The sequence below is a fragment of the Tursiops truncatus genome, chromosome 4 (assembly GCF_011762595.2).
Source record: "Tursiops truncatus isolate mTurTru1 chromosome 4, mTurTru1.mat.Y, whole genome shotgun sequence".
Taxonomy (NCBI): domain Eukaryota; kingdom Metazoa; phylum Chordata; class Mammalia; order Artiodactyla; family Delphinidae; genus Tursiops; species Tursiops truncatus.
The window spans coordinates 143,951,301-143,968,726 of NC_047037.1; the positions used below are offsets into that span (position 1 = coordinate 143,951,301).

At 47.8% G+C, this 17,426-nt stretch overlaps 1 protein-coding gene across 40 annotated transcripts in view; it reads left to right on the forward strand.

Annotated features, from left to right (window-relative positions):
- DIP2A (disco interacting protein 2 homolog A) overlaps positions 1-17,426 on the forward strand; it is a 90,388-nt gene that overhangs the window by 5,446 nt on the left and 67,516 nt on the right. For 39 of the 40 annotated variants that reach the window (XR_012331688.1, XR_012331691.1, XR_012331683.1 and 36 more), the window contains exons 2-3: positions 9,148-9,219; positions 13,987-14,106. Coding sequence is in view for 20 of the 40 variants with exons in the window: in XM_073804625.1 (XP_073660726.1) it covers positions 9,148-9,219; positions 13,987-14,106 (192 nt within the window). In the remaining 20 variants the exon portion in view is untranslated. Of the gene's footprint in view, positions 1-9,147; positions 9,220-11,126; positions 12,989-13,986; positions 14,107-17,426 lie in introns of those variants that run through there. The other variant, XM_033856301.2, reaches the window with a different exon arrangement.

The following is a 17,426-nucleotide window of genomic DNA, read 5'->3' on the forward strand; positions in this document are numbered from 1 at the left end:
CCGAGCCCACCTTGCTCTCCTCGGTGTCCCAGGCACCAGAGCCGCCGACGTATCGGCCATGGCCATTGACCTGTTACACTTCCAGGCTCTGTCGTAAAGAAAGGCGCCATTTGCCCTGTCCATTTGCCTTCTGTTAACACCTGGCAGACAAAGGGAGGTTGGGCCCTTGCGGAGGCAGCCTTAGACTGGGTCAGGAGGAGCCGTCCCTGTGGCCGCGGAGGGAGCAGTCGCGGCTGGCGGGCTGGCTGGGCCGGGGCCGCAGAGGAGGGAGCCTGCCGAGTCACGGCGCGAGGCGCAGGCCCTGGGAGACGGGCCAGGAAGGCAGCCCGGGCCGGCCGGGCGGGTGTGCTGGGCCCTGGGCTTCTGCGCCAAGTGCGCTGAGGAGCCGCTGGAGCTCTTGCCGCTCTGACCGCTGGTGCCCTTAAAGACTCCCTGGCTGCTGGGAGGAGGGAGAGTGAGCCCGAGGCCAGCTGCAGGGCAGGCGCTGCGGCAGCACGTGCTCGGATGCAGGGCAGCGGCTACAGGGCTGAAACGCGGCTGGATCGGAGGCGGGTCCGGAGCAGGACTGAGGGCATCGCTGTCGCTGTTGCTGGAGGGTGGCCAGGAGTCAGGACTGAGCGCCACGATTTGCTGCGTGTGCCCCGTGAGATGGGAGGGGCCGGGGAGGGCCGGGCTGAGGGAAAGCGTGGCTGCTCCTCCATTCGCAGAAGAGCTCGCGCGAACACACGGGCCGTGACTCGTGTGCGAGGTGGCCGCGTGGAGGTGTTACAGGACAGAAATTTCTACCCTCACAGACGTGCGTCCTCAGTGGGGGGCGCAGACGGCCAGAAGAATAAAAACATACGCAACATTAGATTTCGATAAGTGCGTTGAGAGAAACCGGGAGGGAAGAGGGACGGGGAGGAAACGCTTGTAGACTTGGGGCGGGGGGGGCTGCAGTTCTCCCCAGGGTGGGCAAGGGAGGCCTCCCCGAGGAGGGCCTTTGAATCCAGGGAGAAACTGCATTGCTGGGAGGTTTGTTTGCGGGGAGGGCTCTGCAGGTGGGGAGGCCCCAGGGCAGGTGAGGACTGTCCCGTGTGTGTGTGTGTGTGTGTGTGTGTGTGTGTGTGTGTGTGTGTGTGTGTGTGTGTGTGTGTGTGTGTGTAGCAGAGGGGGACGAGCAGCGGCTGGAGGAGATTCCCCAGGGCCCCTTGTGCCTCCGCAGTATCAGTGTTTATCCGGGGGGTGGGGCTCCGTGGAGGAGGGCCGTGGTCTGGCAGGTGCCTCATGCCGGGTCTCTGTCCCGGCAGTGAACTGGTTGCCTAGGATGAAGCTGAAGGCAGAGAGTGGCGTGGTGAGCGAGGTGGGGACCCCAGCCAGTCTGCTCCATCGTTCCGCTGTGTTGGGATGACATGGAGGGGCGCGCCTGCTACCCTGTGCAGTAAATGCTTCCCGCGTGACACACGGGCCAGGACGCGGGATGGAGACGTGAGGGTCCTGCCTCCCCCTCGGCAGTCGCAGCACCTGGGGGAGAGCGACCGCCGTCCTGCTCGGCACTGGCCAGTCTGGCCAGGCCCTTTCCTCGGCTGGCGGGCAGGAAGGAGCGGGTGTGTCGGGGCACAGTGCTCTTCTGGGGACAGCAGCCTGGCGCAGGCCTCAGCCCAGGCGTGTGGGTCTGAGTCGTGCACTCGTGGCAGCCTCTGTGGTCATTCAGTTCCCTGCCCTCCTTTGACCTTCAGCCTCGCAAAGTGAGATCAATATACATTCAGGACTTGAGTCTGAAAAGAGACCAGGGCGGGGGCACTGCTCTGCTGGGGTGAAGAGTCCTCGCGGAGCGGGGCCTGGGGGTGGAGTCCCTGCCTGCCGATGCGGCCCGCACCCCCATGGGGCGTCCCCGCAGGTGTCATCGTCGGGCTCCAGGGTGAGTGCTCCGTCGTCTTAGTTGGAAAGACCCAGAGACTTGTAATTTTGAAGACACATCTCTCTTTCATCTTTTAACTGACATGATATACACCATTTAATATAAAATGAACGCCTACAAAGCATTTGGTCACTCTGCTATGACACGGCCGAGGAAAGGGGGGGAAGGAAGCAGGGTGGTGGGAGTGGGAAACGTACTGCTGGCACGTCCTTAAGACAGACTCTTCCTGGAGCATTTTGTTTGCAGTGAGCTGCTTCTGAGTGAGACCAGCATAACCCTTGTGGATCGGTCTGTATACCCGTAAGTTATCCAGCATTTCTGGTGTTGTGCTTCTGTATTAAAATGACTAGGAAGTTAGGTACTATTTGGCAAAGAAAAACCTCTGTGGTCAGGGAAGGAAACCCTAAACATTGTTACCTCTGTCATTTGTTGATGAAGAATCTTTTGGAGTGATGCCCCCCAAGGGCTCCCTTCCCACTTTTCACACAGGAGATGAATGGCCTGTGTTTTGAGAGTTCCTGCATTCTTGGGGCAGCACTTCAAGTAATCGCCGGGGTACAGTGATCACGCAGGGGTTTCCATTCAGACTTGGCTTTGTGTCATTCAGCCGTAAGGAAAGAATAGAAATCCTGTTCCTTCAGTCTACACTGACTATTCGTGATTTAAGACTACCATTTTGGAAACAGAGAAGGAACTTTTATTCCCTTTCAGACTTCACAAATTTTCTACAGGGTCTTTGGTAAAGAACCTTTAAACTGAGTATCTGAAACGTCAAAAGCTATGCTTATGCTTGTTGAGAACAGGCAACTCAAAAGAGCATGTCCTAGTAAGTTCCTCCATAACTCATGGGTTTGTGTCCTTAGGTTACCTCTAAAGATGAAGGAGGCTAAGCTGTTTTCAGGAAACAGCTAGGAAACACTAAAACTAGGATCGTTTTGAAATGAAGGTCATAGAAATGTCATAGAAATAGAGATTCTCATCTCATCGTCAGATAGTCTTGGTGCTATGGACTGAATTGTGCCCCCCAAATTCATATGTCGAAGCCCTAACCCCCAGTGTGACTATATTCCTTTAAGGAGGTGATTAAGGTTAAATGAGGTGCTAAGGGTGGGTCCCCAATCCCCTAGGAGCCGTGTCCTCATAAGAGAGAGAGAGAGAGACACGCACACACAGAGGAAAGACTACGTGATGACCCGGGTGGGCGGTTGTCTGCACACGAAGAGAGAGGCCGCGGGAGGGACCAGCCCTGCTGCGACACGTGGATCTCAGACGTCCAGCCTCCAGAACCGTTGTTTAGACCACCCAGCCTGTGGCATTTTGGTATAGCGGCCGGAGCAGACTAAGACCCTCAGCGTGTCATCCTGTCCTTCAGCAACCTTCAGCAGACTGAGTAGAAAGGCTCATGACCTAGCGGGGCTGACAGACGCGTGAACTGGCAGTGCGGTGAAGTGTGCGGGCCCAGTCGGTGCTAAAAGGGGAGTGACCGTCAGGGCTGGGCAAGCAGGAAATAGAGTTTCCTCCAGCTTTGTTTTGAAGGCACGTGTGAGGAGGGTGGAGCAGAAGAGCACGGAAGGACGTGCTGGACAGAGGAGGGTGAGCCAGAGCTGAGTGAGCTGGGGGTCCAGACAGTGTCCCCCGGCCAGTGGTGGGAGAGCAGGCTGGAAGGACGGGGCTCCTCACGGGAGGATTTATGCATGCCAGAGAGGAATTCGGACCGGACTCTGGAGTCTAGACCAGTGTTGGAACAAACTCACATGCTGCCTGCAGCCAGGTGGGTGTTGTGGATGTGAGGTGACAGGCACAGTAGAACCTTCTGTGGTGGTGGAAATGTTTTGTGCTGTCCGGTGTGGTAGCCACTGGCTACTTGTGGCATTAAACACTTGAAATGTGGCTGGTGGGCCTGGGGGACTAAATAGTCATTTAATTTACTTTTAATTAATGAAAATTTAAATAGCCACATATGGCTAGTGGCTGTTGTATTGGACAACACAGCAAAGTGTGTGGTCTGCTAAAGGCATTGTATTAAAAAAGAAGAATGCCATCAACGTATACCTTATGCAGTCTTCTACCCCAGCTCTCAACAGTGGGAGAAGATTAAAATGAGTGTGTGCGTTCAAGAACCCACAAAATCTTGAAAAGAGAGATGGCCAATTTTCTGTTTTTGAAAAAGGGCTAAGGGAGTGGTTACCCTTGGGTGCTTTATTTTAAGCAGGTCTTCCTTAATAAATGATGGAGCTGGCGGGGTTTTAAGGTATTAAGCAGCAATTGAAATATTCCTGTGTGATCTCTGTCTGTCTCTCTTTACTCCTCTCTCTCTCTCTCAGATTTAGAATGATTTTTCTGGTGGCATGTAGAGAGTGGTTTGGATGAGTGTGACATTGGGATAAGAAACGTTAAAGAGCATGTTGCCGTGCTCCAGGGCAGGAGACCGTGCTGACCTGGCTGGAGGCTGAGCCAGTGGGCTGGGGAGAGTGCTCTGAAATAGAAGCAGCAGCCTTGGTGTGAAGAGGGGCACGTCGGAGGATGACCCCTCATTGGGGGGCTCTAGGATGACTCCCGAGTTTCTGAAATGAATGCCGGCGAGATGATGGGTCTCTTCGCTGAAGATGTGGGACACGGGAAGAACACGTCTGCTTCATACCTGTTGAGCGTGAGGCACCTCTGGGAGATCTGAGGGATGGTGTCCAGGGAACATTTGGGTGTGTAGGACAGGCACTTTTAGAAAGGGCTAGTCTGGAAGTAGAAATTTGGAAGTCATTGGTACAACAATTGCCCCGTCTGGAGAACTGAAAAATTCAAAGAAGGCCTAGGATAAACCCTCGAGGGACTCAAGCCCCAGAGGGAAAGGCAGAGCGAGGAGACCACAGAGGAGACTGAAGAAGGAAGACACCACAGCAGGAGCAGAGCAGGGTTGGGCCTCTGTGCACGGAGGCCGGAGAGGGTCTCTAGCCAGGGAGCATTTACTTGGGGTGGAGGATTTTCTAGGTCAATACGCATGACCAGTCATCAGGTGAAGATGACTCTCCTTCCCCAGATGTCACGGAAATGGTAGCAGTTTTAAAAATTGAAAGGAAATTGACAGCAGTCTAGATTCTGGAAAGTCAGAAAGGTCGGTCGGCACAGTGAGCAAGGTCGGGGCGGGAGCGGGGAGGCAGGGCTGAGGCCGGGAAGCCTCTGTGCTGGGGAGGAGAGGGTGCCTTTCTCAGGGGTTTCCGGAGTCCGCCACGCCACTGCATTGGGAGGAAGGGGTGCCCAGAGGGCAGGCCCGCCGCTGCCTCAGCAGCACAGTTTCTCACTCACATTCCTCAAAAGAGTTCGCTCGAGTGGAAGCTGTGCAGCTGAAAAGTTGGGAAACCCTGGAGGGGATGATATTTAAGTTCTCCTTTCAGCTGCAAGAGTGTTCTGCGTTCTGGTCATGAGCATCCAGTGTGAATCATACCATAGTGTCGTCTTATCTCACCAAGGGATGTTTAAAAGCAACCTGCCCGTGGCTTTTTATAGGGGCTTTATTCATAATTGCCCAAACTTGGAAGCAACCAAGATGGATGTCCTTCAGTAGTTGAATGGATAAATCAACTCTTACATTGAGACAATGGAATATTATTTAGCACTAAAAAGAAATGAGTTATCAAGCCAAGAAAAGGCACAGAACAATCTCAAATGCACGTTACTCAGTGAAAGAAATCAATCTGAAAAGGCTACTGATTCCAACTATTCTGGAAAACTATGGAGACAGTAAAAAAGGTCAGTGGTTGCCAGGGGTTCAGGGGTTCAGGGGGTGGGGAGAGGGATGAATAGGCAGAGCACAGAGGATTTTTAGGGCAGTGAAATACTCTGTATGGTAGCGTAATGATAGATACATGTCATTATACGGTGGTCCAAGCCCACGGAATGTATGACAGCAAGAGTGAACCATATGGGCTTTGGGTGATGATGACATGTCAGCGTAGCTCATCGTCTGTGACAAATGCACCACTCTGGTGGCAGATGTTGATATTGGGGGAGGCTGTGCATGTGGTGGGCAGGGGATGGATGGGAACTCTCTGTGCCTTGCCCTCAATTTTGCTTGTGACCCTTAAACTGCTCTAAAAAAAGTAAAATAAAGCAAAAGAGAGAAGGAAAAAAAAAAACCTGGAAAATAAATCTACAAGCCCAGATGGTTTCACTGACAAAATTTATCAAACATTTAAAAAAGAAATAACACCAATTTCACATAGTCTCTCTCACGTATATTTTAACTTTTAATTTCGGAATAATTTTAATCTCATAAGAAATTGCAAAAATAGTACATAGAATTCATTCAGTTTCCCACAATAACATCTTATATAGCCATAGTACATTATCAAACCATATTCCATATATTCTTAATTATAAAAGATTATATGATTATTGTGTTAAAAGATTTAACGAGTTCAAAAGTGCATGAAGTAAAAAGCGAAATCTAACACCCACCCCAAGCCAAATAAATAAATCACTTCCTAGGGGTAACCGCTGCTAATAATTTGTTGGGTACCCCTCCAGACATTTTGTGCACATACAGAAATATATATACCTACATGCATGTGAATATAGTTTTATTTTTTAATTTTTATCAGAATTACATCATTTCATATGTACGTTGTTTTTCAGCTTGCTGTTTTTACTCAGTAGGCTATCATGGATCCCGTGTAATCCCGTGATACCCACCCCTTCCCCGCCCCCTCAAGTACCAGAGTATTTTTAGGACTCACAGTATCCTGTAGTAGTGAGGTATGGCATCACATTCACTTCTTCCTGCTTGTTTTCATGGACAGTTAGGTTTTCTCACATACTTTGCTGTTACATGTAATGTGCACCGCCTGTCCTCGTTCCCGTGACCCTAAGGAGCTACTGAGTGCCTTCGAGAATAGGTCTTTAGAAATTGTGTTGCTGAGGTAGAGACATGATGATAGCATTCGGGGTTTTGCCTTTATAATCCAAAGTGGATTTGGTTTGTGGCCGTGGAGGTCAACCCGAGCCACACACCGTGCCCCTGCCTGGAGCATTCGTGAGAGCAGCTGCCCACAGGCCACCAGAGAGGCACCTTCTGCAGATGGCCTGGTGTGTTTCCAAAATCGCCCTGGGGCCGGGGTGCCCACGCAGGGGAGACCTCCACTGTGTCTGGGATTCCCTCTGGCTGGTGGTCAGGGTCATCCCGGTTCTGTGCAGCAGACTGAGGAGCTTGCTCTGCTGTTGGTCTCTCTCTAGCGTTTACCGAAACTGGGGTCAGAAATCTTGGATGTGAGTCCCTTTATGTGAGTTCATTAGTTTTGCCCTGGAGTCTGTTTTGGATTCCATTTTGCTGTCTGTGGCTGGAAGCTTTGCATTCAGAGGTGTGTCAGGTTGGTGTCTACATTGGATATTTGAAAATATGCTAACTGGTTACACGCGAAAATGTGTCGCGGGTTATATTCAGTTGGTTTGGACAGCTTTCAGGATATCATGAGCACCAAACTGGGAGTTAGCACGTTTCCTTTCTGAATGCTCTTGGTACCTTCACCATGTAAGCGTTCATTTGAAACGGGAACATGAGAAGAGACAGTTTCTAGAAAATGAGTACTTAATTTTAAAATATTCTGAGATTGGAATTGACATATACACACTACCATATATGAAGTAGATAACTAATAAGAAACTACCGTATACCACAGGGAACCTTATTCAATACTCTGTAATGACCTATATGGAAATAGAATCTAAAAAAGAGTGGATATACGTATATGTGTAACTGATTCTCTTTGCTGTACAGCAGAAACTAACACAGCATTGTAAATAACTGTCCTCCAATAAAAATTAATTTTAAAAAAATTGAAAAAAAATCCTGCAAAATCCAATGCTCTGCTTTAAATGAGGATTTATCTGTTTTAGTTTAGTGTTGCAATATTGTTTTCATTTAAATTTGTCTTAATTACATATTTTCATATGTTCTGGAGGAAACAAATTTTTTAGTAGATATTGTTTAAAAAAAACACATGTGCTTTAAATTTGTTCACAAGTTGAAACTCAGTAAGCAAAATCATACAATCATAACCTGGATCCAGTCAGGGTCTGTGAGTGTCCAGTGAGTGTAAGACAAGGACAGCGCAGCCCACGGGCCACTGCAGTCAGCAGTGGATTAGGTGTGCTCATTACATCACAGATTGGGTGATGATAAAGATGAAGTGCTTAGTGAAGAATTGACAACAGAGTGAGATTTATTATATGATGTCATTCAGGTAGAGTAAAGATACACGGACACAAGGCAGGATATGTTCTGCAGAACGTATTCAAATTAAAAGGCCCACAAGGCAGTAGAATAGTTTTGTGTGGGGTTGGTGGGGGGTCAGGTGCAGACCAAGGCCGAGTCAAAGGGTGTCGGTGGCAACCGGGAGCGGCTGTGTGGGCGCCCGACTGGGTGCACAGTCCTCAAAGCGGAGGCTCTGTGCAGTGGCCTCACCACTTTGCCTGTTTGTTTGGGGTGGGTGGGCGGGGGGCAGGGGCAGCAGGGGCGCGGAGTGGGTGCCAGGGGGGCTTGCAGAGCACTGGAAGATTTCTGTTGAAGACCACTCACCCAAAGTGCAAGGTACTCGTGGACACTGTGATACATGCTTCTGGTCGAAATAAAGTCTCCCAGACATGCTGGATCTGCCCTGAGCGCTCCAAGTTATCCAGGAAACCAGCTGCTGTGCTTAGACTGAGAAGTGTTTCCCTGCAGACACATTTCCTGCCCTGTTTCTGGGTAGGTTAATTCATTTTTAGGCTGTTCTTCTTTAGGTCCTATTCCCCGAGTGCTGGCCCAGGGACACCCCGTGGCCTGCGAGGGTTGGTTTCCTGTGGGTCCCTTACACCAGTACTTCCGCAGCTTGAACCTGCACAAGTCACCTGGGGATCTTGGTAAAATGCAGATGCAGATTCTGTCGGTCTGGGGCGTGGCCTCGGAGTCTCTGCAGTTTTGACTCTTGTCCAGAATGTCCTGTGACGGGAATGATTCGGCATGTAGCCTTCTGAGTCTGGCTTCTGTCACTCAGCAATATGCGTGTAAGATCCACCCAGATTGTTGTCTGTCGATAGCTTGTTCCTTTTTACTGCTGATTAGCATTCCACTGTGTGGATGCATCGTGCTTTCTTTATCCAATCACCAGTTGAAGGACCTAAGTGTTTCCAGTTTTTCCATTATGAATGAATTTTTAATTAAAAAATTTTGGGAACTTCAGAAGAAATGTGATTCTATTTTTCCATTGTTGTTTTAGGTGACATCACTCAAAAAGGATATGAAAAGAAAAGGGGAAAGCTGCTTGCACGATATGTACCACTCGCTCAAGGTAAGGTCAGCACGCGTCTCGTAAAACCGATTTAAAATTTGATTTTAGAGCTTGACATTGGTAGTTTCATATTTTATTGAGAAGGTCTGGGCAAATGGCGTGTCTACTATAAGATTATAAGATCCAAAGGCATAGAGTATAATTTATATCTCTGGTTTGGTGTAGATTTCATCCCCAAATAGGATTTCTTTTATTTTTATGATCATAGACCATGATTATTTTTATGGTTTTAGTAAGGAACGTTTCCTTACTTAGGTTTGGAACAAATATTATAAAGATGTCAGTTCTTCCCACCTTAGATTGATCTGTAGCGTGCACATTCAGTGTTTCAACAGAGTTGTTGGGGGTGGAATTTAACAAGCTAATTTTAAAATTTATATACAAGTTTGGGACTTCCCTGGCAGGCCGGTGGTTAAGACTCTGCCCTTCCACTCCAGGGGGCGCGGGTTCGATCCCTGGTCAGGGAACTAAGACCCCATGTGCCGTATGCGGCACAGCCAAAAAAAAAAGAAAGGTTTATAAAAAAAAATGTATATACAAGTTTAAAGGGCCAAGGGATTCAAAATATGATAAGAAAGAAGAATGAGGTGGGAGGATTTGCTGATTAGGGTACGAAGAGTTAATATCAAGCCGTCGTCATTAAGACAGCCTGGTTGGGCACAAGGGAAGACAGCTAGAATGCAGAGCAGATCATGGGCCCAGACAGACATGCACCGCTGTGGAGACCAGGCTTACGGTGGAGGTGGTGTTGCCGCTCCCGGTGCTGGCACAGTTCCTTAGGACACGGAAACCAGATATTAAGGGCCTAAATGAGAAAGGCAAAAATTATAGCACCTTTGGAAGATCACACAGGAAAACTGTCACCATCTCTAAATAGGAGGGATTTCTCAAGTCCCTAAAGGTACCAATAAGCAGCAACTGTAAAGGAAAAAATTGGTAAATCGGGGTGTGTTAAAGTTGAGAATTTTATTCTATCACAAGTCCCCATGAAGAGACTAAAGACAAGCCACAGCATGGGAGGAGATAACCCCAGCACAAATAACAGGAAAAGGACTAGTTTTCCGAGCCTGCAAGGCAGCAGCGTCAGCAGAGCCCTTTGCGATAGTGGGAATGGTCTGTAGCTCCACTGTCTGGTACACTGACCAGTTGCCACGTGTGGCCCCTGAGCAGCTGAAGTGTGGTGGTGTGACTGAGAGACTGAATTTTTAATTTAATTTTAATTAATTTCAACTTTAAAGAGCCAGAAGGTCCCCCAACATGATTTTTTAAAAAGCCCAGTAGGAAAATGGAGGAAACCCTAATAGCCAGCAAGCAAACGAAAAGAAACTTACCTAAGCTTGGTAGCAGTCAGGGAGATGCACATTAAACCTTGGGCTGCTGGAGAGGATTCAGACGGGTGTGCACAGCGCGTGGGACCTGGCAGAGCTGAAGAGGTGCAGAGGCAGCCGGCAGCTCTCCTTCAGGGACACGCATGCCCTGGAGAAACTCTGGATGCCTGCACCCTGTTCTTGTTCTGTGCACAAGAATGTTCATTGTTTTCCCTCAACTGCCAGGTGCTCAAACATCCATCAGCAGGATGCATACGTGTGTCAGCAAGGATGAGTCTCATAAACGTAACGGGGAGTGATAAAACGATTACACGGGAATATAGCCTGTAAAACTAAAAAAACCACCGAACTGCCATTTCTCAAACCTTTTTGTAGCTGGTAAAGGAAGAGGAGGAGGGAAGTGGTCTTCCCTGAAGTGAGTGTGGCATTTCCGTGTGTGTGGAGTGAGACTGGAGGGGCCCACAAGGAGCTCTAAGGCACATGAGTGTTTATTTCTTAACTGCTGCAGTTGTTACAGTGAGTTTTTTTCTGTATAATAATTTTTGGACTGAATACATGCTTTATTCTGCCTGCAGCGGTGTGATATATTTTACAATAAATCAGTAACAAGAAGAATACTGAGGAGGTGCTTTATGTACTGACATTCATCCATCAAAATAAAGGAAAAGCAAGTAAAATTGAGTACAATTGGAGGAAACTATTAAAGAAAACATCTTGAAGCCCATTTGCCAGGCATCAACAGCAGCTGTCCAACGAGGCGTTCATGTGCCATCGTACTTCCTTTCCTCAGCGGCAGCCATGCCCGCCATGCCACTTCCAGGCCCTCCGTCGGGGTGGCCAGCGCCTGTGCAGCGCCACAGACAGACAAGGCAGGCGAGTGTTAGAGAGCGCAGCATGCCATCCTTGCCCGGGTGCTGTTACTTTATACCGTGAAAACCTAGGTGACTCCTTACTTAGCTATTAGAATTAGAAAGAGCTTTGGTTTGATAGGAGACAGATATGCAAGAATCAATAACTTTTCTCTGGCAATATTGCTCTTTATAAAACAACTCACGTTCCTAATGGCAATAAACTATCAAATGTTTTTAATACATTTAGCAAGAAAGCCACAGGACCTATGTTAGGATCATGCAGTCCGTTTGAAAGAAATAACCAAGACCCTAAAATATGAAGAAATATACCAATATCCTAAATGGAAAAATTTAATATTATAAAAGTAGTAGTTTCCAAATTAATGTGTGAACAAAATGTAGTCCATTCTGAATACCAGTGGCTGATTTTTTTTTCCTGAAACCTGGCATTGGAAGTAATAACCCACTTGAAGGAGAAAAGTTCTTCAAGTAGCCAGTACATTTTTGGGAAGGAGCCAGTGAGAAAGGCCTGGGCTTCATGGTGTTCAGCCCACTCGCCTGCACTTTCTAGTCCCAACCGGAGGGCGCTGGTGGACGGTGTGGAAGGCCCAACAGTGTAAGAGAGGGGCGTCTAGAAACGATTCAGGAAAATTCAAAGGAGGGAAGATTTATTTAGTAACCGGCGCCATCCCTTTGGAGGCAACAGTGGGACCCTCTTCCTCTCCACCATTAGCGAACGTAAGCTTTAGAAGGATTAAAGCTCTAAATACTACAAAACTCCAGAGAACATTTGAACAACCTTCGAGTGGGGGTTACAAGATAGGAGACCTGGAAGAAAAACAGGTTATGATTGTCTCCCTAGAAATGAAAACTGCAGAGGGATTGCGACCAGCCGGCCATGGCCTGGGGGGCGAGCACAGCCCAGGGTGGTACCTCCAGCTGAGCCGAGGCTTCCTGCAGGTCACTTGGGGGGGGCTCCTTAGCTGGATAGAATTAACAGAAATTCAGAGAAGAGGACATACGGATGGGCAATAAACAGTAAAGTATGTTCAACCTCCCTAGCAGACACGGGAATGCAAATTAGTGAACCATTTTTCTCCTGTCAGATTGGCAAAATTCTAAACCTTATAACATCCATCGCTGACAAAGACGTGGGGAAATAGCACATTGCGGGAGTGCGAATTGCTGTGACCTTTCTGAGAAGTTCTCTCTTGATACCTGTTAAAAATATACCTACTCTTATCCAGTGATTTCCCACTGGGCTTTGTATCTTCGTTGAATAAATGAATCGATCTCAATAAAAGCACTGTATTTTGGAGTAAAACTGTAAGGATGTCCATATGCATATATGTCACTTAGCAGCATGCCTGGTTATAGTCTGTAACACGTAAGATTCTGTGTTCTCTGTTACGGACTCTAAAGAAATTTTATCCAGTCACAAGAAGCAAAAAGCCAGAAGCAGTGCTGACCAGTATTGCTGTGTGTCGCGTATGTGTATGTGTGTATATGTTCACACTTCGAAGAGCTGAACATGGACTTCCAGGGGGTGTCACTGTCCTCTCGTGCTGCATAACTAACACCCCAAACCTGGTAGGTAAAACGACAGCAAGAGCAGCGCTTTGCCCCCAAACCTGCAGGTTGGCCTGGCTCGGAGGGCAGCTCCTCCCTGCCTGCGGAGCCAGAGCTGGTGTTCTGGGGGCTCCTCAGTCACAGGGGTGGCGTCGGTGCCGGGAGGCTTGGGCAGCCGAGCGCCCGTGGCCCCCGTCCCCTCTGTCCTCTCTGTGTGTCGTCACAGAGAGCTGGGGGCCAGGTGGCCTTTCACGAGCAGCGTTGGAGGTCAGGACCCACCCGGGCCCAGGTGGGGATAGGCTGCTGCTTTTGGGGCAGTGGTAAGGGCTGGGGGCCCTGGAGGTGATTTTTCGGAGATGTCTTGAAACAAAGGCTAAAACACTGAACAGATTATTTTGCTGAAGCCCAGCTGAAGGCTTCACTTTGTGCTCTTCTCAGATGCCAGCAAACTAGGGCTCAGCCCACACTGGCTGCATGCTCGTGCGCCGTGGCACGTGGCGTCCGAGGGCCTGGGTGTCGGGGCTGTGGGCGTGAGAGCCCGGGGGGCTGCGACAGGGAGTGGAGAGCTGGCCGGCCGCCCGTCGGGGTTGGTTGGCACCCGTCTTCGTCCCTGTGTCTGAGGGCGGCTGGCGACACCCCCAGTGATGGCTTTGTGGGCTGTTTCCCACTGGGCTTGCTGACACCAGGGACACTGAAGGGGAGGGAGAGCCGGCCCTAGAGAGCCGGCCCTGCGTGCGCACGTGCCCAGCTCGGGGCCCAGGACGGCTGGGTGCCGGTGGGCAGTGAGGCCGCGGGGCTGCGCTGGGCTGTGGGTGGTGGGACTGGAAGCGGACATTGACGTCTACGCCCTGACCTCCAAATTCAGGGTCTTCTGGCGTTGGGGCCACCACAGCGTGCGTGGTCGTGCAGCGGGTGCTGTGCAGCAGTGGACGGGAAGCGTGCGCTGTTTTACATGGGTTTCTCCATGATTGGAAAAGCAAATTGTTCACAGCAGGTGCTCCTGTAAAACTGTGTTTCAGGAGTAGATCCATCCCTACAAGCAGAGACTAGGATCCCCGGGCCCTCACAAGCCACGGCCCCCGTGCCCGAACAGCAGAAGACGAGGCCCAGCCACGCCCGGGACGAGCGCTTCAGGTCAGGTAGGGACCAGAGGCCTGCAGGCCTCTGCTCGGACACCACGTCTCCGCTGAGGAAATTGTTTTCTTTCTTTCTTTTTTTTTAACTTTTTATTTTATATTGGGGTATAGCCGATTAACAATGTTGTGATAGTTTCAGGTGCACAGCAAAGCGACTCAGCTGTACATATACATACACGTATCCATTCTCCCCCAAACTCCCCTCCCATTCGGAAATTATTTTCACTTGAACCATAACTTACCACATCATATTTTTCAAGAAAAAAATATAACTTCCACATAATATAGTACGTTTTAATGTAGCCTGGAGTGTAAGTGTTCTCTTCTTAGGGGATGCTTATAGGAATCTCAGGAGAAAGCTAAATCTTCCTTCCCCCATTAGAATAATTTCTGTAAATGTTTGTGTCCATTTTTCTACCTAGATCTTTGGGGTTGGTATTGGTGGATTTGTGCATCAAGGACCGCTTTACTACTGTAGGTGTTTTAGTATTTTTTTCTTTCTCTAATTTTGGAGATTTCCTTCTAATTAGATTTCTGCCACTCTGTCAGTGCTTTTATAAATATTTAAATTTGTCTCTGATATTTTATTTGAATCATCAGGACATCCATTGAAAAAATTTGTGCTTTCAATTGTAGATTACATATGGATAACTTTTGAACACTCTTTTGCCTGTTTAACATTTTCACCATTGTGTGATTGTATATTTCCTTTGTATTTAAACTCTCTCAGTAAACCTTTGTATAAAGAAAAACTTTCAAGAGAGATAAAGGAATGGCCGTTTTGTTTTAAGAATACCTAAAAAGAACGTTAAGATTTTAAATGTTATGTCAACATGGGAGTGTGATGAAGTGATTTGAGAAATTTTGATCAGATAATTTCTTACCAATTTAATATACATTTTTAAAAACTTCCTCACGCTGATAATAGTTTCTTTTCTGATTACATAAGTGATACATGTAACATAGGATATTAGAAACGGCCCCATCAACATTCCACTGATACCATCTTCTTTAGCCCTGGGTACAAAAGCACACGCATGTACACGCACCGTAAGTAGGGTCACCAGAGGTCTCCTTCCTGTCCCTGCCTGTCCTCATCTCCCCGCTCCCTGTCCCCCCTCCATTTCCATGTAACTGACGTTGATGACCTGCTTTCTGCCCTTGTGAACTGTATCTGGTTCTCATTCTTTACTTTCTGAAAACAAGACTTTTATCATTAATGTGCTTTGCTCATATTTTCCGTAAGGCTTTGTCTTCTCTTTGAACTCTCTTACAGTGGCTTTTGTAGCAGAAGTTTTTAATTTTAATGAAGTCCAGCTTATCAGTTCCTTTTCATGAATAGTGCTTTTGTTCTCACATCTAAGAAATCTTTGCCAAACCCAAGGTCACAAAGAGTCTTACCTGGGTTTTCTTCTAGCAGTTTTATAGTTTTAGGTTTTAGCTTTAGGTCTGTGATTTAGATTTTAGTTAATTTTAGTATGGTTCAAGGTATGGCGCACAGCTTACGTTTTTGAACGTGTTAATCCCGTCGTCCCCGATGCCCTTGCTCCTTTGTCTAAAAGCGGTCGCACGCATGCGTGACTCTCTTTCTGGACTCTGTTCTATTCTGTTGATGTATTCGTCTGTTGTATGGCAGAGCCGGCTCTCTTAATGGTTGTAGCTTAACAATCATGCGTTCACATCAGTAGTGTTATTCCTCCAAGTTTATTCCTTACTGTTGTTCCCTTGTATGTACTGTGCCTTTTTTCCCTCTGGTACTTTTAAGATTTTTCTCTTTGTCACTGGTTTTGAGTGACTTGATTATGATGGGCCTTGGTGTAGTTTTCTTTGTTTCTTGTGCTTGGGGTTTGTTGAGCTTCTTGGATCTGTTGCTTTATACCCTGTAATGTTGATATTGTCTAGATTTTGAGTTGTTGGTTGCCTTATCTGTACTTAGGTTTTTGTTTGTTTCTAAGGCAGCAGTAACGTTTAAGGTGTGTGCTCAGCCCGTCACAGCCAGATCTCTTGCAGGGGCTCCTAGGTTGGTCTCTCTCCTGATCACTGTCTTTCATGAGTGTTTTTGGTTGTATGTCTGGGAGTATTTTTATTAGACCCTCAAGTTTAAATGATACTTTGGCTGGATATAAAATTCTAGGTTCAACACTCGTTTCTTCAGCTGTGTTGCTTTCTTGCACCCGGTGTTTACTCCTGAGTAAAGTCAGTCTGTTTCCTGAGCCTTCAAGATGATTTGCTCTTTCTCTCTGGGAGCTTTTAGGATTGGCTGGCTGTCTTTGATATTTGTAAATTGTACTTTAATACACCTAGGTGTGAATTTTTCATCTTTCCTGATAGTACCCTATGAGCCATTTTACTATAAGGTTTCTAAATGCTTTAAAAACATTTTGTTGGGGAAAATTTGAACACGTACAAAAGTGGACTTGGTGGTGTGATAAGCCCCAGACTCGTCCAGCCCCCACAGTTCCTGCCGTGCTCAGGCTCAGTCTTGGCTTCTTCATCAATCCCCTGCTTCCTCCCTTCCCATGTGATTTTGAAGCACATCTCAGCGATCATGTTATTTCATTTAGAGGGCATAATATTCTTGGCTTCTGTATCTGAAAAGAAAGCATGTTATCTCTAAAAGATAATGCCATTGTCACAAAATAATTAACAATAATTTCTTAGTATCAAATACCCAAATGTTCCTGTGGTTTGAAAAAAAAAAAAAACAGTTTATTTGGACCCAGGATCCAAATGTGGTTGCACATACCTCAGGTGGCTGATGTGTGTTTCCACCTTTGATAACTCGGTCTTGGGGCCTGGGCTGTGGTCCGGCGGCTCCATGGCTCCAGCAGGTCACTTAGGGTTCTGTGTTCTCTCATCAAGAGGCACTGCAGGCCTGAGTCTCTCTCCTCCTTGGGATGCTGGCAGACCCATTTGTTCATTAGGGTGGCAAAATGGCTGGACTGCTTCTATGGAGAGAAACTTGTGCTCGCTCACCACAGGGCACAGGAGAGCCTGGAGAAACGCTCAATTCTTTCCATCTGTTTACTCCTTTTTAAAATAATGGATTAGGTCACCGGCATCCTCCAAAGGCAGCCAATTACTTTTGCTTCCTCTCTTCCTTCCTTTCTTTTCTTTTATCTTGTTTTTTAGCATTGTAGTTGATATTCAGACCTTCCAGCATTTATCCTTGGTGATGTTCCAACTGCCCCATCTTTATGAGCCTTTGGGAGCGTCTCCACATCGGCTCTGGCATTTGGGTCACTGGGCCGTGTACTTATGGCTGTTAGGATGCAATGCTCCAGGCTCCCCTGTGTGCTCCCTGCCCCCACCCTAGAATCCAC